At 55.3% G+C, this 22,432-nt stretch overlaps 1 protein-coding gene across 2 annotated transcripts; it reads right to left on the minus strand.

The window, feature by feature from the left end:
- Positions 1–2,266: 2,266 nt before the first annotated feature.
- HAAO (3-hydroxyanthranilate 3,4-dioxygenase) lies at positions 2,267–16,810 on the minus strand. Of its 2 annotated transcripts, none has more exons than XM_084901541.1 (10): positions 16,440–16,810; positions 13,332–13,410; positions 8,685–8,768; positions 8,282–8,388; positions 5,545–5,634; positions 5,183–5,226; positions 4,762–4,907; positions 3,237–3,305; positions 2,987–3,069; positions 2,267–2,884 (listed from the first exon to the last, which is right to left on the minus strand). In XM_084901541.1, exons 1-10 carry the CDS (start codon positions 16,520–16,522, stop codon positions 2,806–2,808), a joined length of 864 nt encoding a protein of 287 aa, XP_084757667.1. In that variant the 5' UTR covers positions 16,523–16,810; the 3' UTR covers positions 2,267–2,805. The 2 variants fall into 2 exon arrangements, with proteins under 2 accessions (XP_084757667.1, XP_084757668.1); XM_084901542.1 differs by having other exon boundaries at positions 16,508–16,573.
- Positions 16,811–22,432: the final 5,622 nt, after the last annotated feature.

A 22,432-nucleotide genomic window follows, 5' to 3' on the forward strand; every position in this document is an offset into this window, starting at 1 on the left:
AGCTGGTTCTGGAAAGCCATAGCTCCCAGGGTCCTGCAGATCACCCTGGACAACTATCCCTACCGTCTATCATAATTACAGGCTGGGCAGCCGTCTCCCTGCCCCCACAGCTCCGGTGGGGGGACTACAGGCCCAACAGGATGTTGTGCAGAGAGAGGGAGGTGGGGCACCCATACACCTGACGGTGCATGGCCTGTGGGAACCAGCCCGCTTATGCCCTGCCAGCTGCTGGAGTTACTTCCAGATTCCTGATGATTCCAAAGCCTATGATGGTCCCTCGTCCAAGTACACGATGAAGCACATCCCACAGGCAGAAGGCTCCCCTGCTGTGATCTGGGGACCTGGGGGCTTCTCCCCCGGAAACAGAACAATCCTGGCAATACTGGAGTTTCCCTGTCCACTGTCCACTCCACTCCGCCTCCACCCAGCGTGCGCAGAAGAGCGGGGAGTGGGAGGTTGGGGCTGGCGTTGGGCCAGGTGCAGGTCCTGCTATCCCACGGTGAGGTGTTCTCATGAGTCCGTGTGGCCAGGCCCGAGGGCAGAGACGAGAGCCTAGGGCGCCTGACAACCTGGGACAGCACCACGGGAGGCTGTGGTTCCGGGTTCCAGGCCCTGACACCCGCCCTTGCCAACCGACCGTGGTCCGCAGTGTGCCACGTGCTGCCAGCCCTGCCTAGGCCTCTGGGTTTTAGGCATTGTGGCCACTGGCTCCTCTCCCACGGATGCCCCTGACCTGGACGTCCGTCTGGCCAAGGCCAAGGGCAGTCAGGCTGCGTCCAACTGCAGGATGCAGGGTGGTGAGACCACCAGCCTGAATGCTGAACGCAGGCAGACCTTGGTCGGAAAGAAAGCGGCCTGCTTTCCAAACTTCTCTGAGCCGCATCTTCAAAGCGGCGCTACCGCCTTCCTGGAGAGTTGTGAGGATGAAATACGGCAACGTATGTAAAAACTTCTAGGGAATTCGCTGGCACAGAGCTGGTGTTCAGAAAAAAGCAGAACATCGAATGTTCGTTATTTTCTGTTTTGGATTAGGCCCTAGGGAGGACGCCCTCCTCTCCTGGCCACCTGTACCCTCCCAGGGCCTCCCTGGGACATTCCTGTGTTTCGCTGGCTTCCGCATGTGCCAGGCCTCTGCCCTCACTGCCTTGGGCTGTTTGCAAGTTTCGGGCAGCCTGGGGGTGTTTTTCCTTTGCTTCCAGGAGAGGAAAGCCCTTGGGAACAGAGAGGTGGGCAAAGGTCCTTCCATCCCTCAGGGCCAGAAGCTCCTCCTGCGAAGCCAGGCCCGTCTCTGCTCTTCAGCGGAGCGAACCGAAGCAGCGAGCGGCCGGGCTGGCCTGGGGAAGGCGGGGCTCAGACTCCCGGTGTTACACAGGGAGCTGTGACTCTAACCGGGGACATGTTCTGTCCAGCACCACCTTCTCTTACCCCCACCCGAGACCCCTCATCCACGTCTCCTTAAAGCCCCAGGAAGACTAGATCTCCCACTACAGGCTTCATGTTTCATTCCTACCCACGGCTGCTCCTGGGGCGCCCAGCACCCCGGCCCCCGGGGCCTTGTCTGTGGTTAGGGCGCCTGTGAACAGCAGGGGGAGCCGGGGAGGACTGCCACGCTCCTTAGAGCTTCCTGCCCTCTGTGGGCTCATCACGGACTGCATGTATGAAGACTGGGTAGCTGGAATTTTACGTGTTTCTACATGTTCTACAGCTAGCAGAAATCACGCCTGTTATGGGGAGGAAAACCCTTACAGATGCTATTTTTAAAATGATGTTTTTTTAAAAAAATACGTGGGGCCAAAACCGGTTTGGCTCAATGGATAGAGCGTCGGCTTGGGGACTGAAAGGTCCCGGGTTCGATTCCGGTCAAGGGCATGTACCTTGGTTGCAGGCATATCCACAGTAGGGGGTGTGCAAGAGGCAGCTGATCGATGACTCTCTCTCGTCGATGTTTCTAACTCTGTATCTCTCTCCCTTCCTCTCTGTACAAAATCAATAAAATATATTTAAAAAAAAAATACGTGGGAAAGAGGCAGAGACAATATCCGCTGTCCCCCAGGACAAACCCCTGGCCTGCCTGGACCAGGCCACAGGCACACCGTGATGAGAGCCCCTCTACAAGCAGGGGCGCCCCCTAATGGACCCGCCACGCGTCCAGTCACCGGGTGCCCGGACACTGCAGACAGCACAGTCACGTGAGCACGTGGGGTCAGCCGTTGACCCTAGCCTGTGTCCCTGCAGACCCACGGGCATTCATCCACCAGGAAGCCTTTTTAAAAAATATATTTTATTGATTTTTACAGAGAGGAAGGAAGAGGGATAGAGAGTTAGAAACATCGATGAGAGAGAAACATCGATCAGCCGCCTCCTGCACACCCACTTCTGGGGATGAGCCCGCAACCAAGGTACATGCCCTTTCCCGGAATCGAACCTGGACCCTTCAGTTTCGAAGGGTCAGTTTCACTGAGCCAAACCGATTTCTGCCACCAGGAAGCCTTTATTGAGGGCCCTCTGGGCAGCAGACAAGTACTGAGCTGAGGCCGTGAGGACAGAGAGTCGGAGAGGCAGCCTGGACCCAGGGACAGACCGCCTGGCCGAGCTGTGTGGGGCAAGGACTGAGGGCTGCAGAGGAGAAGGGGAGAGTCTGGGAGGAGAGGAGGAGGACGGGAGGAGGATGGACGGCAGTGATGTCCAGGGCCCGGCCCGGGGAGGGGGCGCTGAGGCCCTCAGCAGCAGTAGACGGAGAAGCAGTGGAGGCTGGGGAAGCGGTAGTTTCGGCCGGGCTGGCGCTGAGCACACTCTGCAGGATAGTCACCCCAGGGGCTTCTTGCGGGCGGGGTCTTGCATCACCGCCAAGGCCACAGAGCCTTGCCCTCGCTCCCAGGAGTACCTGTGGAGACACGGGTGGGCAGGGGTGAGGCAAGGCTGGGCCCCGCAGATCCCAGGGGAGGAGGGAGGCCCACAGCCGGGGAGAGGCCTCCCGCGGACTCACTCGGTCCTGGCGGGCACCAGGAGGCTGTCATCGGGGGTCAGGCTCAGGGGCTGCCCCCCCATGGTCACCACCGAGGAGCCCTCCTGGAGGAGAAGAGCAGGAGGGTCAAATGGAGGCTCCCCGGCCCCCACAGCTGTCCGAGGGGCCTGAGTCGGCCTTGGCAAGGGGGCCCTGGGAGCACGAGGCCCAGGGGCAGCCCGGCCCCCGAGGGCGGGAGGTGGTGCCACCCCCTCCGGTGGGCCCCACTTGCCAGCTGCCACAGCCACATGTCCACGTCCTGCCTCCAGCCTTTGCTGCTGCCTTGTCCGTGGACGATCACCTGGTGGGAAGGGATGCAGATCTTTTTTGATGCTTCCTGCCCCCTGAAACCTGGCCCCCAGACACCAGGCCTGTGTGGGCCAGGGGCAGGGCCTGCAGTGGTCGGCAAACTCAGTCAACAAAGCAGCAAACCGCGGCTCGAGAGCCGCAAGTGACTCTCGAGCCGCAGTTTGCCGACTACTGCCCTCTGTGATGCAAAGGCCAGGGCTTGGGGAGAAGGAGGCCCAGGCTGCAGGCCCCCCTGCTGCACCTCCATCATGATGGGAGCTGCCCACCTGCCATTCCGGATCATGCATGTCTGCCCTCCATACACACATGCACATCCGGTCCCTCTGTAGCACGTCACAGCTATTATTGCTGGCGCACGGGAATACCGGCAGGGGCACACACATGTGCACGGTGCAGTGCAGACCCTGTAGCTCCCCCACACACAGTTCCCCAAAGGTGCCCCCCTCCCTTACTCTGGAATGCCGGCCTGCAGAGCAGGAGGGAGAGGGGAGGGCGTGAGCGAGAGGGAGGCTGGAGCTCTGTGCTCTCCATCAGCCTGGGAGCCTGCAGCTAGTGTGCTGGCTGTGCCCCTGCGAGCCCGGAGGGGACTCGGTGGGCATGTGTTGGTATGAGCCGAAGCAGGTGGGAGAAGGGATGAGGAAGGCGGAAGGTGAGGCCATGGGCCAGCTCAGCGCTGAGTGATGCTGCCGTGAAGGGCGGCCGGGGCTTTGGGCTGTGCCTGCTCCCACAGCCCTGCTACACTAAGGCAGGTCTGCATCCAGCGAGCATCTCTCGGGTGGCGGGGGTGGGTGAGTGCTCTAACTCAGACTGCAAGGATGTGCCAGTAGACATTGGAACGCACAAGGGAGCACAAGCCTTCCGGCAGGTCTCCGGGCCTCCACACTCGCCCTCCTGACCCCGCCCACACGGGGTGCAGTGGTCTTCCTAAAGCAGCCCTCTCCTCATCATCCCCCGTCTTCAATGCGTCGGCGAAGCTCTGTTGTCTCCAGGATAAGTCCCGCCAGGACCCAGGCACTGCCTGCTGCTCTGACCATCTAGCTCATGCCTGTGGCCCCCACTCCCCCAGCCTGGCTTTGTTGGGGTCTCGGTGTACCTTTCCACCCGACCCTCCCCTCCAAACGTGCTTCTCCCTTCCAACTCCCAAGGCTGTGCCTGGCCAAAGGCTCAGGAATTCCTAGCAGGGGTGGAACCCCAGACCCCACAAACCTATCGCTGGATGAGGCCACACCCCACTCGGAAGGCAAAGAAAGGTTGCTTGGGACCACATAGCCTCCGCAGGCCTCTACTCAGAGCAAAACCATCATTTTTGGAGTCAGGGAAGAAGCAGGAAGGCCAATGCCCATGTCTATAACCTCCAAAATGCGGTGTGTGTGTGTGAGTGTGTGTGTGTGTGTGTGTGTGTGTGTGTGTGTGTGTGAATGTGTTTCCCATTTCCTGGGCTGCCTTACCTGGGTCTCATAGGTGTCCCCAAACAGGTTGAGGGACGCGCCCCCCTGTAGCTCCTTGCGGTGGCCAGCCAGCCAGGCCTCCAAGGACATGGGCTCCATGACGGATCGTGTGCTCAGGGGGAACGGCGTGTCCATGAGCAGCTGGTCTGCACCCACACACAGCCCCGCTGTGGTCAGTGTCCTCTGGCCCAGCCCTCCCAGCCCAGCAGACCCAGTTCCCAGGGGCCCCAGCTCTCAACTGCAGGAAAGGGCCCAAGGACCCAGCAGCCGTGTGGGGGGTACCATTTGGTGCCATCTTCCTGTACGTTGAGTGCTGGGCAGAGGACTCAAAAGGGGACTCCCTAGCACCGTGGGCTGAACCCCATCCTGCTCTGGGAAAGGAGGGAGGGAGGGGAGAGGAGGGCAGTTCCTGTGGCCTCACCAGGGATGGGCTTTCCTGTCCTGTGCTGCTCAGAGCTGAAGAACCTGCAGGGACAGAGGGGAGGGGGGAGAGGGACCAGCTTTCCCCACTGAGAGGTCAGTGACACACACACACACACACACTCACACACACACATGTGGGGCCCTCATATGACTCATACCACCACCCGCTCCCTCCCAGGCCCATGGGGCAGCCTCCTTTCCTCCCCGGGAGGGGTAACTTTCTCCCTAAATCTGACCACCCCAGGCTGGCAGGTGCTCCGTGGAGCACTTCTCGGAGGGGCTGCTCCTCCAGCCAGAGCACGGGGGTGGGGGGGTGGGGAGGGTGGGGGGAGCCTCGGAGAATGAGGGGCGGGGCCTCACTCCTGGATGATGGGGGCCAGCTGTGTGCCGAGGTCCTCGCAGTAGAACCACTTCTCAAACAGGACGTCCGTGGTGTTTCCGATGTAGTACCTGCCGGAGCAAAGGGTGGGCAGCCAGTGTCCCCTCTGGGCAGCCTCAGGGTCGCCTCCCCCAGGCCCAGCTGTGCGTGCTGGCTTCTGGGTCTGCCTGGCTCCGCGTCATTCACCCTGTCAGTGCAACCCCGAGGCCGCAGCCGGCTCTCCCAGCAGCAGTGTGCACCCCCAAAGCGAGGGGGCTGTGGCCCGCCCCATTCACACAGCTCTTCCTGGTTCCCCAAACTTGGGGAGCTACAAAGTGGACAGGACTCTGAGGCTCAGAGAAGCTGGCAGTTCGGCAGGGATCTCGCAGCCTGTAAGTGGCAGAAGCAGGACAGACAGAGACAGACGTCGAAGCACAGAGAGCGTCAACGAGTGTCTTCATTTTCCCCAAAGCGGAAGCGGAGGCGGAGGCGGAGGCGGAGCCGGAACCCGGGGCCTGTGCTGGATGCCCCGTATGCCTGCTGGCGCTCCAGGTCAGAGCTCATGGGACCGTAAGGAACCAGCATGTGGAAGATGCCCCCGGGACGGAGATCCTTCTCCTTTTAGGGATGCCTTTGAGCATTGGAGCAAAGGGCTGGGCCTCTTCCCGGGAGGAAGGTCCGTATGCATGTGCACGCAGCCTCCACTGGACTCCCTGAAGCCCACCAAGCCCCCAGCCCGGCCTGGGAGCTGGCGTGAGGAGCACCTGGCAGACAGGGCTGTGCGTGCCTCAGGGCCTGTGTGTACCGCACCTCTGGTGACTGGAGGCCTAACCCCCAGGCTCAGCTCCCAGGGCCGGGCCAGCTCTGCGTGCTCTTCCCCCAAAGGGAAGTGGTCCCGCCTACAGACACACAATGACACCCCTCCCTTCCCCCCCCCCCCCCCACCCCCCGACCCCGCACCCCAAGTTCCATCCTGGGATGGAGCTGGCCACTCCAAAGCTTCATCACTGGACCGTGATGTCATCCAGAAATTGCCCTCGGAGTGGAATTTTAATGCAGAGTCCCTGGCTTTTATGAAAGGTCAGAGCGGCCAGATGAAATCTCTTATTGAATTTGCTGTGAAAACGTTATTGAGGAAGCCTTCCTCTCCATCGCTGAAGACTCCCCAGATCGAGCCCGAGGGGGAAATTTCTTTCAGAGCCTGAGGCCAGGCATCTGCGTCTCCCGCGGACTGTTAATCTGCCGCAGATCAGCGTGCAGCCATTAGCGTGGTGCGTTTGACAAGGAATTTAAAAGTATAAGAAATACTCAGGAGATCTGGTATAAGAAGCAAAATTCCAACCCGTGCTCCCAATGAGGCTGCGATGGTTGGGAGGTGCAGATACACAGAGAAGGAAAAGTTAAGATGGAAATTTAAGCACGTTGTTAGGTTGAAAGGGTGGGATGACAATTTTTGTGTGTGTTCTCTTTTTTATTGTTGTTGTTTGTTTGTTTTGAGATCTCATTCACATACTGTAGCATTTACCCTGTTCCTGACAGGTCATCTTAATTTTGTTCATGATTTCGTGTCCTTTTCCTGATTCCAAGGATGAATATGTTGTATGATTTGGGAAATTAGAAGAAAAAAAAAAGGGGGGGGGGAGCATTAAAAAAAAATGTCCACTATGGCCTAGCCGGTTTGGCTGGTGGACTGAAGAATTTTGGGGTCGATTCCGGTCAAAGACACGTTCCTCGGTTGCAGGCTCAGTCTCCGGCCCCGGTTGGGGAGCTGTGGAAGGCAACAAATCGATGTCTCTCTCACACCATCTTTCCCTCCCTCTCCCTTCCACTCTCACTAAAAAATCAATGGGGGAAAATGTCCTCAGGTGAGGATTAGCAAAGACAAAAAAATGTGCATTGTAGCAGATGTTAGTAACTTGCTGGGAATTTAAAATTTTCTTAGCTAAAACATACAAAACGTAGTTTAGCTTTTGTAAAAATCTGTTTCTTCCCCGTCACCCCCCAAAAAATCTGTGTCCCCTGAGCCGCAGGCCGCGCCCTCCTTTCGGAGGATAACGACTGGGTGACTGTCGGAACCAAACTGGAACTCAGCTCTGGAAACAGTGCCGTCTCTGCACCAAGCTGGTCCCCTCTCCGCCGATGACTCCCACCGCTATCCCGACTGTCCTGGCCCTGACTGTATTCATCATGCCAGCTCTGCCATCTTCCAGGAAACTCAGCTTCCCGGGCCCCGTCTCAGCACCTGTAACGTACAGCTGGCCATGGCACCCGCCCCAGAGGATCATGGTGAGAGCGAAATGAATAAATACATGTAAAGCGCTCAGGCGGGCGCCCAGCCCATGGCAAGTGTTATACAAATGTCAGTGCTGGTTGTGGAGTGAGTCACAGAGGAGGGCGCTGGCGGGTGACTCTGGGGACAGAGGCTGGGGGAAGCAGCAGTATTCGGAGCTGCCCTGGGCGGGGTGGGCCTGACTTTGGCAACCACCCCACCCCAAATAGACGGCAGTATAGACAGCACAGGCTCTGGTCTCAGAGGGTCACAGAGAACACCCTACCAGCTCCATCATCAAACCACCCATCACCTACCCTAACCTCTCCCCGCCAACCAGCAAATCCAGGGTCCCCACTGCCTCCTCATTCCTGCTCGATGGCCAGGAAGAGCTTTCGTGATCTATCCGATCCTTTCCCAGCTGCTTGCCTACCCCTCCCGCCCCATGTCTGCCTCAGACCCCCGTTTACCTGAGCCCATCCAGCTCGGTTTTCAGCCGCCTCCGCTCAATCACCAGCCCCACCGTGTTGGCAAACCTCTGTGGAGAGTGGGGGATCCCAGCGGGCAGGAGGAATATCTGCAGGGGTGGGTGGGGACGAGGTGTCAGTCAGGCTGTAATCCCCCCATGGGGACCTCAATGCCTGCAGCATCCAAGGCTCCGGCTGACCCATGGGGTCCGGCCCATCCCACAATGAACAGGCTGAGCTGGGGATAGGGCAGCCCGGAGAGGAAGTGCCCAAGGATGGGGTCGGGGCAGGCCCAGCGGGCAGGAGGGCAGGAGGACAAGACCTTGGCCAAAGCCAGAATGAGTGGACCCCAAAGGTTCCTGATCCGGCGACCCTTCACCTCCCAGCCCCCCGGAGCTCCCCTCACCTCTCCCTGCCGGATGACCACACCCCGGTGTTTCCCTCGCTCCAGGACTTGGAGAACCATGTCGCCCTGCAGCTGGTAGAACACCTGAGGGACAGGACAGCACACAGGCTCAGACCCGCCCCGTCACTTCCCCCAGCGACTTCTCACTGGGAACCCTCAGAAAGCTCCTGAAGGCCTTGGAGTGTATGAGCAGCTCTGTCCCTGCTGCCCGGAGGCCCCAGTCTCCCCTGACACAGGCCACAGGCAGTGCTAGAGCCACAGGGATCACATCTTGACATGTGAGCGATGACCAAAGTACCCAGGATGCAACAGCTGGGGTGTGGCTTGGGGCAAGAGGCTGGTTGAGATGCTCGCTGGAGAATTCAATGACCCCTCAGCCAGGTAAGGGGGATCACCTGGCTGGGTCCCAGGGGCTGTGCAAGCACTCTCCTGTCTGTGATCAGACATCTCTACTACCTCCAAAGCTGTTATTAGCCCCATTGCACAGAAAAGGGAAGAGAAGACTGAGGCTCAGAGAGGAAAGCAACTTGTCCAAGAGTTACTCCTGGAGCCACAGTTGGGAGCCGAGCCTGCATATACTAGTAGTTCTGCAGACAGAGCTGGCTCCTCTGGCCCCCGGGATGCCCTGGCACGGGGCTGGGCTGTGCCTGTCCCGATCCCTCAGAAGCTGGCTGTGTAATTGGGGGACTCAGTGATGCTGGAAGCGGGGGTGGGTTGAAGGTTGTGGGGATGGGAGTACAGGGATGGAGCTAGGGGGCTCCTGCATATTCCCAATGCTAGCCTAAGTCCCTACTTAATGTGCTTACTGAGATCACCCCATGGAGCTGGGAGGAGGAGGCAGACACATTTTCTCTCTACCAGTCACACATTGGTGGGTGCTAAAGGCCCCTGTCAAATAGGTTAGGGGTATTCATAATAAGGATGATGATGATGATGATGTAAGGAGTTAGAGGAGATAGAGGTCCTTGTCACAGCATCTACTAAGAGAAATCAGCCTTAGCTGGTTTGGCTCAGTGGTTAGAGTTTCAGCCCGAGGCCTGAAGGCTCATGGGTTTGATTCGGTTAAGGGCTCAGATCTCAGTTGTAGGCTTGATCCCTAGTCCCGGGTTGGGTTGAGTGTAGAAGGCAACCAATCGATGTGTCTCTCTCACATTGATGTTTTTCTCTCTCTATCTCTTCTCCTTCCATTTACTCTCTCTAAAATCAATGGGAAAAATATCCTCGGGTGAGGATTAACAAGAGAGAGAGAGAGAGAGAGAGAGAGAGAGAGAGAGAGAGAGAGAGAGAGAGAGAGAGACCAGGCTGAACTCAGGGAAACTAGAGGAATTAGAGGAATGTGGTTTTGCAGTCTGCCACAAGGGACTAGTTGACACACCCCTCTGAAGGACATTTGGCAACGGGCAGGAAGAGCCTTCTCAGCTGACACTCCTGTAGGGTGGCCAGAGGGATTTCTTAGGATGTAAGACCTTCAGGATAAACCAGGACAGGGGTCACCTCTTGAGCAAGTAGTTGCATCTCTAGGCAGGTGGCAGCAGTTGTCAGTAATGCACCTTGTTCAGGCTGGGCATACATGGCTGCGTCACAGCACATGGCAGTGAAAAGCATGGATTCCATCGTCACCTAGCCCTCACTCAGCCAGGTCACCGCGGGCCCTTGGTCAGCTCAGTTAGCCTTCCTGTGCCTCCGTTTCCTTGTCTATAAAATAGCAGTATCCACTCAGAATGCTGCTGCCTGGGATGCTGCACACAAACCACGGACTCAGCACTCACAGACCTCCGGCGATGGTGGGAACAGCAAAGCAAGTTAACAGTAGTAACAGGGGAAATGTCACTATTTTATGATAGAGTCAAAATGTGGACATTATGCAGCCATTAAGAACTATTTTTGAGCCCTGGCCATTGTGGCTCAGTTGGTTGGAGCGACCTTCCATACACCAAAAGGTGGTGGGTTCAATTCCCGGTCAGGGCACTTACCCAGGTTGTGGGTTAGATCCCCAGTCAGGGAGTGTGTGGGAGGCAATCAATTGATCTCTCTCTCTCTTTCTCTCTCTCTCTCCCTTCCTCTTTCTAAAACAAAAATAAACATTTTTAAAAAACACAAAAAACTATTTTTGAATAACTACTAGTAAGGTGGAAAATGGAAAATGCTAAAGTTATCATGTTAAAGCAAGATTCAGAATTACACCCAGCAGGATCCTAATGATGTGACCAGACCTGTGTGAATGCAGGCGGTGCGGCCAGTGGAGGGATGCCCTGAGTGGTGGGATTATGAATGAGGCATACATTTCCCCCCAAATCTCACATATTTTTTTTTTGTGTTTTTTTTTTTTTTTACAATAAGCAATATTTACTTGTATATTAAAAATAACCCATGCAAGTTATTTAAGACAAATAAGAAAAAACTTCCCAAGGCCTCTTAGGGGGAAATTCTCCAACTCCCCCTCACCCTACCCCCCAGCTGGGAGGAAGCGTGTGTGTGTGTGTGTGTGTGTGTGTGTGTGTGTGTGTGTGTGTGTGTAAGGGGGTCCTTCCATGGTAGGGAGGAGGAAGGAGGGGCTCAGAGAGTGGCCGTAGCCCTGAGGCCCTGCGAACATCAGGGGCAGCTGGAGTGGGTAGGGGTCTGGTCTGGGCCACGTGCAGACCCTGGTGCAGGCAGGTGAGAGGTATCAGCAGCCATCAGACCAAAACCCAGAAAGGAAGTGGAATTTTCCTCCGCCTTGTCTCACTGCCCAGAAGCCGCCGTGTGATGAGGGACAGGCCTGGCCTGGGGCAGAGGTGCAGATCCAGAGCAGCAGAAAATCCCACGCAGCCCTGGGCGACGCAAAAGGAATTATGCTCCATTGGAAGTAAATGATATTCGGGGCCTGGTGCTGGCGGGAGGATTAACGGTCCCCGTGGGCAGAGACTGAATTGAGTCAGACCTCTGGTGCCTGGAAAGGCCTGGCGGGCAGAGCAGGCGGGGGAGCGGCCGAGGGTGCAGAGAACAGATGCATCCTAAGCACCGCCTGTGCCGGGCTCTGTGCACACCCTCCACAGACACTGCCTCCCTCCACCGGGCAGGGGCAGCGTCCGCAGGAGCCGCAAGGAAGCAGGCTCAGAGAGGGGTGTGATGGGGCCTGTCTGAGAGCACATGGTTAGGGGGACTCGGAGTCCCACCCGAGCTGGCTCATTCCCAGCCCCTTGGTCCCTGGGCCGGAAGAGAGGGCCTGGGCTTCTGGAATATGTGCGGTGGGTGAGCCTGGACCCCTGAGGGGCTGTTGCTGGGGCCTGAGCTCAGCGAGGAGGCGAGTTTGGCTCAGTGACTCCCCTTCTCTCACCAGGAAGGAGTCTGGACCCTAAATCATAAGCCCAGAGTGGGGACACCTGCTCAGGCCAGTCCTCCCCATCGGTCAGTCTCCCAGCTAAGTCGGGTCTTGGCCTGGCCCCTCAGTGGTCACCCATCCATCAGAGCAGCGCAGGGAGCCCCCGAGGCGGGGGTGGTGCAGAGGTGATCGGGGACAACAAGGGAGGGAGACAGAGAGCTGGGCACTGACAGCAGGGTTAACAGAGTGGAAGCCTCTGGAAGCCAAGACTGGTGTGTGTGTGTGTGTGGGGGGGGGCACGGGGGGAGGAGCTGAAGCGGGCAGGAGAGACCTTGGCCACCATGGCCACTCCCACCCAATCCCGTCTTCTCTCTGCAGTTTTGGGTTTTTCTGCTGTTTTTTTGTACAGAAGAAAATGGTCTCGGTGAGGTGGGTTGTGAGAATCTGGGGGGAGGTGCAGGACCTGGAGGTGTGAGAGGTGCGGGGCTGGTCGGCTCTGCCTGCTGGATCCTCACATTTGGTGCTCAGCAAATATTTGCCCAGTGAGCGATTCCTCTGTGTTCCCTCCGTCCGTCCGAGCTGGGGCAGAGCTGCCAGCAGGGGGAGGGTGAAGGCTGGAGACTAAGCTGGACTCTGGATCTTGAACCCCAGGGCCAGGCCCCCAAAAGGATAGGTAAGGGGGCCCCCTAGTGATCCTTGGCCAGCAGAGCTTCTGATAACTGGGGTCCCATCTGGGTCCTTCCTTGAGAGGCCCCATCTTTTTCTCTTAATTTTTTTTTTTTTTTTTTTTTTTACTGGTGTTTATTTACTTTGGGGAAGGTAGCACAGAAACAGTCCAAAATTCAAGGTACAAAAGGGTATTCAGGGAAAATTGCAAATACACCCCCCCCCCCCCCCCCCGCTTTTCTCCTACCAGCACTGATGTAGGTCCTAGATTAGGAGGGGCCTCCCAGCCAACCCTTCCCAGAGAGCTTGGCTCCTGGGGCCAGAGGGGAGCACCAGGTCCCCCTCAGCATTGGGGTCTCATTTTGGAGGCCAATCTTGCACATTCAGGCTCAGAGGAAGGAGATCAGGGCATCCCATCAGCCCCTGTGTCCAGGGGGTGACGCCAACAGCTAGAGCCTCTCGTACCCGCAGAGGGTGGGCTCTTTCTGAGGACGGCGCTGCCACAGGGGTCGCTGGGTGCCCACACCTCCCAGGCAGCTGTATTGCACAGTGATTTCGTTTGAGCCCCTTCACCCTCAGCCATCTGACCACCCGTCTCCTGTCCATGGCTCTGGTCCTGGCGTGGGGAATGTCCCCTTGCCCCAGGGCAGGGGCAGGGGAGGGGCAGCCTGCAGACCTACCTCCTCACCCTCCTCGATGTGGTAGTCCTTCCTGATGTTAGGGCCGCCAATGAACATGACTTTGAGCTGCTCCTTATGCCTGCAGTGGAGGAGAAGGAAAAAGTGCTGAACCAACTCGTGGGAGAGGACAGGAGGGGCCTTGGGGGGGGGGGGGAGGTAGGGGGACCTGGAGGGAGCCTGGCACACCTGGGAGAGGTAACAGGGCTGTTCTGTCAGTCTCTCTCTTTTTTTTTTTTAATTATTATTATTTTATTGATTTCAGAGAAGAATGGAGAGGGAGACAGAAACATCAATAATGAGAGAGAATCATTGATTGGCTGCTCTCTGCACACCCCCCACCAGGGATCGAGCCCGAAACCTGGGCACATGCCCTTGACAGGAATCAAGCCAGGGACCCTTCAGTCCACAGGCCAACACTCTTTCCACTGAGCCAAACCAGCTAGGAGTGTCCCTGTCAGTTTTTCTACTCTCATCCCAGGGTGCCTGTGTGTGTCTGAGAATCTGTGTGTGTCTGAGACTTGTGTGTCTTGCTGTGTCTGTGTCTTGCTGTGTCTGTGGCTTGGTATATTATCGTGTGGGGGTATGTCCCTCTGTGTGCGTCCTCCCCATCCTCTGACCCAGTAGGGGGAGTGGCATGGTGGTGGATCTCTCTCTTCTTCAATCAGGATGCCTGGGCTGTGCTCAAGATCTCTAAACTGCTGGGCTGAAGCTGCGAGGCACCTGCTTTAGGACGTGGAGGGGAACTGGTACAGGGGCCCTGAGAGGGGGTCCTGGAGCCATGGGAGTGGTCTTGGGGAGCGATGGAGCGAAGACTGGATCAGGATGGGGCCAAGTCAGTCTAGGCCTTGAGAACCCAGCCAAAGAGCTTGGTCTTGGCCTGAAGGGTGCTGGAGAGCCCAGGCCTTATTTTTTTCTTTTTTAGTCATCTCTTCTAGAGATATAATCTAGGACAGCAATTTTCAATCTTTTTCATCTCATGGCACAAATAAATTAATTACTAAAATTCTGTGGCACACCAAAATATATATATATATATATATATATATATATATATATATATATATATATATATATATATATATATATATATTTTTTTTTTTTGCTGATCTGACAAAAAATAGGTATAATTTTGATTCATTCGCATCGGACGGCTATTGATGTTTGTCTTTCTTTATTTGATAATCTAAAGGAAAAGAGGTCAGTGCCCCTGACTACACAGTCAGGTACTGCATGTTTTAACAATTCTTGCGTCGCACCGGCTGAAGATCGCCGATCTAGGTACCTATGGAAAGTTCTTGAAGGAGCCCACTCCAGAACTATTCTAGCCCATCGGTCAGAATGCTGAGCTCAGCGAGGAAGCCAAGATCATGTCCTTCCTCTGCTCACAACCTTCCAGCAGCTTCGTCTGCCCCGCCTCCCACCACCCCAAATTCATATGCCGGAGTCCTGGGCCTCAGCTCCTCAGAAGGTGCCCCAAGTTGGAAACAGGTCATTGCAGGTGGAGTTGGTTAAGCCAGGATGAGGCCATCCTGGATCAGGTGGACACCTGCTCCTCTCCGCCCGGAGTCCTTACAGAAAGGGAGATTTCGACACAGTCACACAGGAGAGCACCACGTGAAGGTGAGGGTAGAGAGGGGGGATGCCAAAGAAGCCGAGTGCAAAGATCACCACTCAACCGCCAGGAAGGAGCCAGAAGAGGCCCAGAGCAGAGTCTCCTCACAGCCCTAGCCTGCCCTGTGGCCCCAGCTCTGCCTGGGCCCCCGCCCCCTCTGGTTTCTATTGAGTGGGGCCTCCTCAGTTCCCGGAGGAAGGGACTCTGGCCCGATGGGTTCCTGCTGGGTCTCTAGTGTCCGGGACAGGGCCTGGCAGACAGCAGGGGCTCAGTGGACAGCTGCTGGGTGACGGAAGGCAGGGCCTGCGAGGTGTGATCACTGCTATTGGGGCGGTGCTGGAGGGCTGCGGGGGAGAGGGGTGCCTGGAGGGGGGTCAGCCCACACTTGCAGGCTGGAGGTGACAAAGCTGGGGGCGTGAGAGGAGACACCATTCGGGGCAGGTGGGTCTGAGCCACCATTAGGGGGGAAACTGGGGGAGTGAGAATGAGATGGAGTGGGGGAAGAGCGGGGCGATGAGGCTGTGTGTGGGGGTGCTGTTAGCCCTGGCAGCGCTGCACAGTGACCACGAGTGTGCACTTTGGAGTCAAACTCTCCCATGGGCGTGAGCCAGGACCCAGTCCCACACCAGCTCCGTGGCATTGGGAAAGTTCCCTATTAAACGTCCCCCCTACCCCCGCCCCTGGGGCTACTGTGACAATGAAAGGAGATGGTGTTAGAGCCCTGGGCACAGTCTCTGGCCTGTCACAGCCTCAGCGGTTGTGTCTGCTGTGAGGTGTTGGAGGTGTCCCGTGGACACCCCAAGGATGGGATCGTGAGCCCGGAGCTGGGAGCCCGGGGAGGGGAAGGGCTCCAGGGGAGGGCCTGAGAGGTCTGCTGGGGAAGGACGGCTGGACCCTGGACCGGGATCGCCCCCTTGGGTGGCCAGGGAAAGACTGGGGGAGTGTGTGTGTGTGTGTGTATGTATGTGTTTCTGTGTGTGTGCGTGGGCTCACGCCTGCCAGCAGAGGGGAACTGGGAAGAGCAGTAAATCACAATCCTCCCAGAGGGCTGATCCTCCCCCGTCTGCCTGTGGTTTCCTGATAGAGATGGGGTAAGACTGGGCTGTCCCCAGGCCTGGGCTCTGCTGCCACTCTGGGGCCCAACTTCTGAGACGCCCTGGGGGTCGGAGAGCTGTCTCCGGCCTGGAGGGGAAGGGCTGCCTCTGCCCTCTGCATCCCTCCTGGCCTCAGCTCGCCATCCTCAGATGGGGAGGCCACAACCTCCGCCCCGGAGTCGCCAGAAAGAGGAACAGACAGGTGGTGGGACCCGGAACAGCCTGCCCCTCCTGCCCTGAAGACACCGTGAGGATGACAGCCCATTTCTATGCTCTGGGCGCAGAGCTGGGAGCTGGGGGTGAGGGTGAGGGAGAGGGTGCGGATGGAGGAGGAGGGGGTGAGGACAGAGGAGGGAAGGGGGGAACGGGGGAAGGGGAGAAGAGAGGCTGCCTGGCACTCACAGGAGCTTGTTGCAGACGGGGGGCAGGAAGGAGGCCCGGTTCTCCTCCACCCAAGTCCGCACTCTCACCGGCCGCTCCATCATGCCTCCCTCCCAGGAGCGCTGCTCCCCGCCGCCGTGTCCTGCCTTCGGAGGGGCGCGGTCTGCCCGGCCGCCTAGGGGCCGCCTGGTTAATCAGCACCCCGCGGGTCAAAGGGCGGGGCAACCCCCAGGGCACCCCGGTGGCCGTGGTGGGGACCCCCGCGGTGGCCCCTGACCACCTCTGGTCCCAGATCCCTCGCACCTCCAGGTCCCAGGTCCCTGCCAGGCACGTCGGGGGTCACACCTGCGCGGGGACAGGCCAAGGCACAGACCCCCTCAGAGCCATCCTGGTCCCCTGTCCCCAGACTCTCCCCCTGCGCCCCAAAGGGATGCGGTGATGGATGGGGCGCAGGCGGCTGGCAAACCCCAGGTCTGAGTGCACGGGTGCAGGCACTGGGTGGAGGCCTCGGTTTCTCATCTGACACACGGGAAAGTCCATCCCCCCTGCCTCCCCAGGGTTACAGGGCGGCCAGCGCGGCCCCCTCCCTGCGCCCCTTGGTCTGGTCACGAGGCCGGAGCCAGGCCAGAGTCCACGGGCTCAGAGTGTCGCTGGCTGGCCGCCCTCCTCCTCCGGCCGGTGGGGGGCCCCTGGCACCCACGGCGACTCCCTGGGCCCTTGTGTGAGGGCACGGTGCCTGTTCTGAACTCCTTCCACTCTTATAGGACCCACGGGGATTCACTGAGGGGTTTTCTGGGTGAAGACCCGGGCTCTGGGGTCTGAGGCTTCAGGAACCTGGGTCCCGGGCTGGGGAGGAGGAATATCCTGTGCTAAGGTTGGGAGGTTCCCTAACTCAGTTCCCCTGGGGCCCAGGAGAGACCTGGCACCTGGTGTGAGGCCTGGGGGAGGCGGAGGGGCAAGGGAGGGGAAGGGAGGGAGGAAAGGGGAGGGAGAGAAGGATAGCTGACCCCTGCTTGCTGCTCCTCTTCTGGACTCTGAATTCTTAGGGAAATAGCTCGAGGAGGAGGGAGGGATGGGTGGGGGGAAGGGGAAAACTCAGGCTCTGTCACCAGAGTCCAGACTAGAGTTCACAAATTTGAAACTCCTCCAACTCCGCACCCTCCCCCGGGCCCCTCTTGTCCCCTCCCTTCCATCTGGGTTGGCCAGATGCAGAGAAGGCCCCCACCCAAATCAAAACCCAGACAAGGAAACAAGATTCTCACCTACCTCTGCTTGGCAGGACCCTCCTGTTTCCTCTCCATGCCTCCCCCACCCCCACCCCCACCCCGTTTCCCCTTTCTCTTTTTAGTCATTTATTTAGAACTTTTTTTAACTGAGCATTTCCTTCTAGAATACTGATTGGCACCCAAATAACGGAACCCATATTTACCTTTCTCATCGACAAGTAATCAGTGACAGTGAGACAGCAAGGGTTGAGGATAATTGTTAGTAGACTGGACGTTTGTTACATGGATGGATGGGGGTGGGGGTGGGTGGACAAAGGCATGAATGAATTCACATTACAAGGAAAAATGAATGATTTCTGTTACATAGTACAGAGGAAAGAATGACGGTTGTCCTGCGTGTTTATCTGCCAGGTCAAATAATGTGAATCGTTGATGCTGCAAGTGAATGTTTGGGGTCTGAATTACCCAGGTGAATCCTAAACACAGGAGCCCCTGTCAAACTGCCCTCTGGTTAGTGCTGAGTAAATGCATTACCAGGTCTGTTCAATTGGTAAGCCTTCCAACTTGGGTGTTGGGCACCATTTGACTGTATTCTAGAAATATTCTTCAGCCTAATTGTCCAGTTCACTGTTTGTTTTAAATTGAGTTGAGCTCATCTTCTGAGTGTTCTTTCTTTCTTTCTTTCTTTCTTTCTTTCTTTCTTTCTTTCTTTTTCTTTCTTTTTAAAGAGAAAGAGTGGAAGGGAGGAAGGGAGGGAGGGAGAGAAACATGGATCAATTGCCTCCCTTATGGGCTCCAACTGGTGTTCGAACCCTCAACCTAGGTATGACTGGAAATCGAACCCGCAACCTTTTGGTGTCCTGGATAACACTCCAATCAACTGAACCACCCGGCCAGGGCCAAGGAAACAGTTCTAAATTGTAAACGCTTATCAGTGAAGTATTAGCTGCTGTAACAGGAAACTATATTTCAATCCAAACTCAGTGATTTAGCACACGGAAGTTCACTTCTCATTTGACAGGCGATGACATAGGATCTTGTCTCCTTCATCTTGTAACTCCCAACATCACCCTGGGCGCTGAAACCCAGCTGGCAGAAAGAGGAAGAGAGAGAGTGGAGGCACTTAAAGGATGCCAGACCCGACCAGAAGTGATGTGCCCACTTCCGTTCACTTTCCACTGCTGAATGAAGCTCAGTCAATGGTCTCACCGAACCTCAAGGGAGTCTGGGGAAGGTTCTGGCTTATCTCTCTTCGATGATATTGGTTTCGCGCAAATGTTTAATGATCCTTGCGCAAGCTCATCTTTATGGTCGACATTCTTTGCACAGTCCACTGAGGGGGACGAGGCAAGAGTTGCACTCCTGTTATTTTCACAGTTGGGGGAAGGCAAGACCTGCCAGTGAGCAGGGTATCTCAGCAGCTGGTCTTCTGGGCTTGGGCACTGCCAGTTTCTCCTGGGCGATCCTTGCCACCTCAGGACTGCCTTGTCTGTCTGCTCCAAACTCCCACATTCCTCCACAGCTGCCTGGGTTATGGTGGGGGTGCTACCTGCTCCTGCCTCAGGGCCCCAAAAATGACCCTGGCAGTCGTCCCTGGATCTCTTCCCACATCTTTCCTCCCTTTGGGTCTGAAGCATCCTAAGTGCTGCTCCCAGAACCTTTGAAAATACTCTCTTCTTGGCTCCTCTACGCACTGTGGACTGAGATTTCCTTCTTCAGTCTAATGTTGCCTTCTTTTAACCACTCCTTGCAGGCTCAGTTCCAGGCCTGTTGAGACCTCCTCTTCCTGTGTTTCAGTGCATGTATTTATTTATTTTATACTTACATCTTGCATTTATTGGATTTGGTTAAAAAACAAAAACAAAAACAAAAAAACAATGGTCAGACTATTCCCCAAAGTGGCTGCACCATTTTATCTCCCCATCAGCAGTGTGTGAAGATCCTGGTTTCCCCACACCCTCACTCAGGTTTGCCATTGTCTGACTTCTTGGCCCCAGCGCTCCCATACTCACCTCTCTGGGAACTCAACAAGGCACTCTCGGCATTCGGACCTGCAGCTACTACGGCTACTTTCCTCAGCCAGTTCCCTCTTCACGTGATCACGGAGGAGCATTTTCTCCCTGGGGTCAGAGTGTGGTGTGAGGAATCTAACTCGCAGGAAGCCACCCATTGTCTTCACTAACAGAGAAGTGTGGACAGAGATCCCGGAAGGCTGGTGACCTTTAAAGCTCTGGCAAAGGTCAGAGCTATGCACCCACTGTTTGGACAATGGTAGCTGAAGCAACTTCCCCACCAGACAGTCATGTAAATCCTCATTGATGCGATAGTCTGCGTGTTACTGGAAATTGCCTGCCTAAGGGGGGCTATAGGTGGATCCCAAACCAGAATAAAAGGGATGGCAAGGCCAGAGCAAGCGGAGTTCTCCCTTGGGCTTCCGCCTGGCCCCCAATTCCCAAATGAGTATGTCTTGTATTGTCTCTTTTATTTGCATGCAGCCTCGAACCCTGAACCTGCACCCTGAACCACGCGGGACGTGGGTCACTCACACTAACTACAACAACAGCAGCAGCAGCAACACCCTCTCTGCTTAACACTTACTGAGTGATTACTACGTGGCAGACCCTGTGCTAACGCCATAGGTTCTCTCGTTCAATCCCACTTACAGATTATAATAGAAAACTGACAATGAAGTTTAGGGCTGAGCTTGGCATATCTTGTAGTCCAGGTGTCATGGTGGAATTCATACCTGCTACCTACAGATGAAGAAGCTGAGAAATATCAGCCAACCCTACAGTTTAATAAAAAAATATATAATAAAATACCAAAAAAATGATGAGAGAAACTGAAAAAGCACCCACCAACAAAACAGTGGGCTAAAGATTGGGAGAAATATTTCACAAAGATATACAAATAGTCGATGCTCAACACTATTAGAGATCAGGAAGATGTTAATTAAGTCTACAATAAGATACTACTATGCACTCAGTAGAATGGCTAAAATAAAAAAGATTGATAACAGCAAGTGTTGACAAAGATGTAGGAATACTGAATATCACTGGTGGCAGTATAAAATGGTACAACTACTTTGGAAATAAGGGGCTGGCAGTTTCCTAAAAAAAATTAAACATAGGACTTCATAAAATTAAAAGCATGTGCATCAAAGGACTCACTCAAAGGAGTGAAAAGGCAACCCCCAAAAAAGAGGGAAATATTTGGAAATTATATAGCTAATGAGGGATTAATATCCAGCATATACAAAAAAAACTCAACAACAAAAAAACAAACAACCTAATTTAAACATAGGTTAAAGATTTGAATAGACACTTCTCCAAAGAAGATACACAAACAGCCAATAAGCACATGAGAAGATTGCTCAATATCACAAATTATTAGGAAAATGCAAGTCAGAACCACAATGAGATACTACTCCACACCATTAGGATGACTATTACTCAAAAACTCCCAAACATAAAACAAGTGTTGGCAAGGATATGGAGACATTCGTGGTGGGGATATAAAATGATACAACTTCCGTGAAAACAGTGTGATATTTCCTCAAAAAATTAAACAGAATTATCTTATGATCTAGCAATTCTACTTCTGAGTATATATTCAGAAGTGAAAATAGAAACTTGAGCAGATATCTGTGCATCCGCATTCATAATACCTAGAAGGTGGAAGCAACCCAAGTGTCCAATGACTGATAAATGGATAAATAAAATGAGATATACATAATCTATACTAAAAGTAGAGGAATATGCAAATTTCCCAGAATGCTGTCACAGTAATGACCAAACAGCAGGCTGCATGGGGGGACAAGGATGGCAAGGGGCTTAGTGAGGGACAACCAAACGACTGAACAGCAGGCTGTGTGGGGTGACCAGGCTGTGGGGGAGGGGCAGTTAGAGGTGACCAGGCTGGTGGGGGGAGGGGCAGTTGCGGGTGACCAGGCCAGCAGGAGGGGGCAGTTAGGGACCACAGGCCAGCAAAGGGGGGCACTTGGGAGTGACCAGGTCAGCAGGGGGAGCAGTAAGGGGCAACCAGGTGGGCGGGGGAGAGCGGGAGGGGAGGGGGGGCAGTTAGGGGCGACCAGGCCAGCAGGCAGGGATGGTTAGGGGTGATCAGGCTGACAGGGTGCGCAGTTAGGGGCAATCAGGCAGGCAGGCAGGTGAGCAGTTAGGAGCCAGCAGTCCTGGGTGGTGAAGGAATGTCTGACTGCAGTTGGACATCCCCTGAGGGGTCCTGGATTGAAGAGGGTGCAAGCTGGACTGAGGGGTACCCACCTCCTCTCCCCTGAGCATGAATTTCATGCACTGGGCCTCTCGTACAATACTATTTAGTCTTAAGAGAAATTAAATTTTGATAAAAGCTCTAACACAAATAAACCTTAAAAATAGTATACTGATACAAGCAGACACAAAAGGCAGATATTGTATGATTCTGGTTGTTTGAAGTACCTACAATAGTCATTTATAGAGACAGAAAGTAGGAGAGTGGTTACTGGGGCTGAGGGGAGAGGGTTATTATTATTATAGAGGGTTATTATTATTGATTTTAGAGAGAGACATGAGAAAAACATTGGTTGGTTGCCTCCTACATGCACTCCAACTACAGATCAAACCCAAAACCTGGTATGTGCCCAGACCAGAAATCAATCCTGGAACTTTCAGTCTATGGGACAAGACTCCAACCAACTGAGCCACATTGGCCAGGGCTGGAGAGTTATTTTTTTTAAATATTTTTTTAATTGTTGATAGTATTACAGATATCTCCCATTTCCCCCCTTTC

The sequence above is a fragment of the Pipistrellus hanaki genome (assembly GCF_964339955.1).
Source record: "Pipistrellus hanaki genome assembly, chromosome: 12".
Taxonomy (NCBI): Eukaryota; Metazoa; Chordata; class Mammalia; order Chiroptera; family Vespertilionidae; genus Pipistrellus; species Pipistrellus hanaki.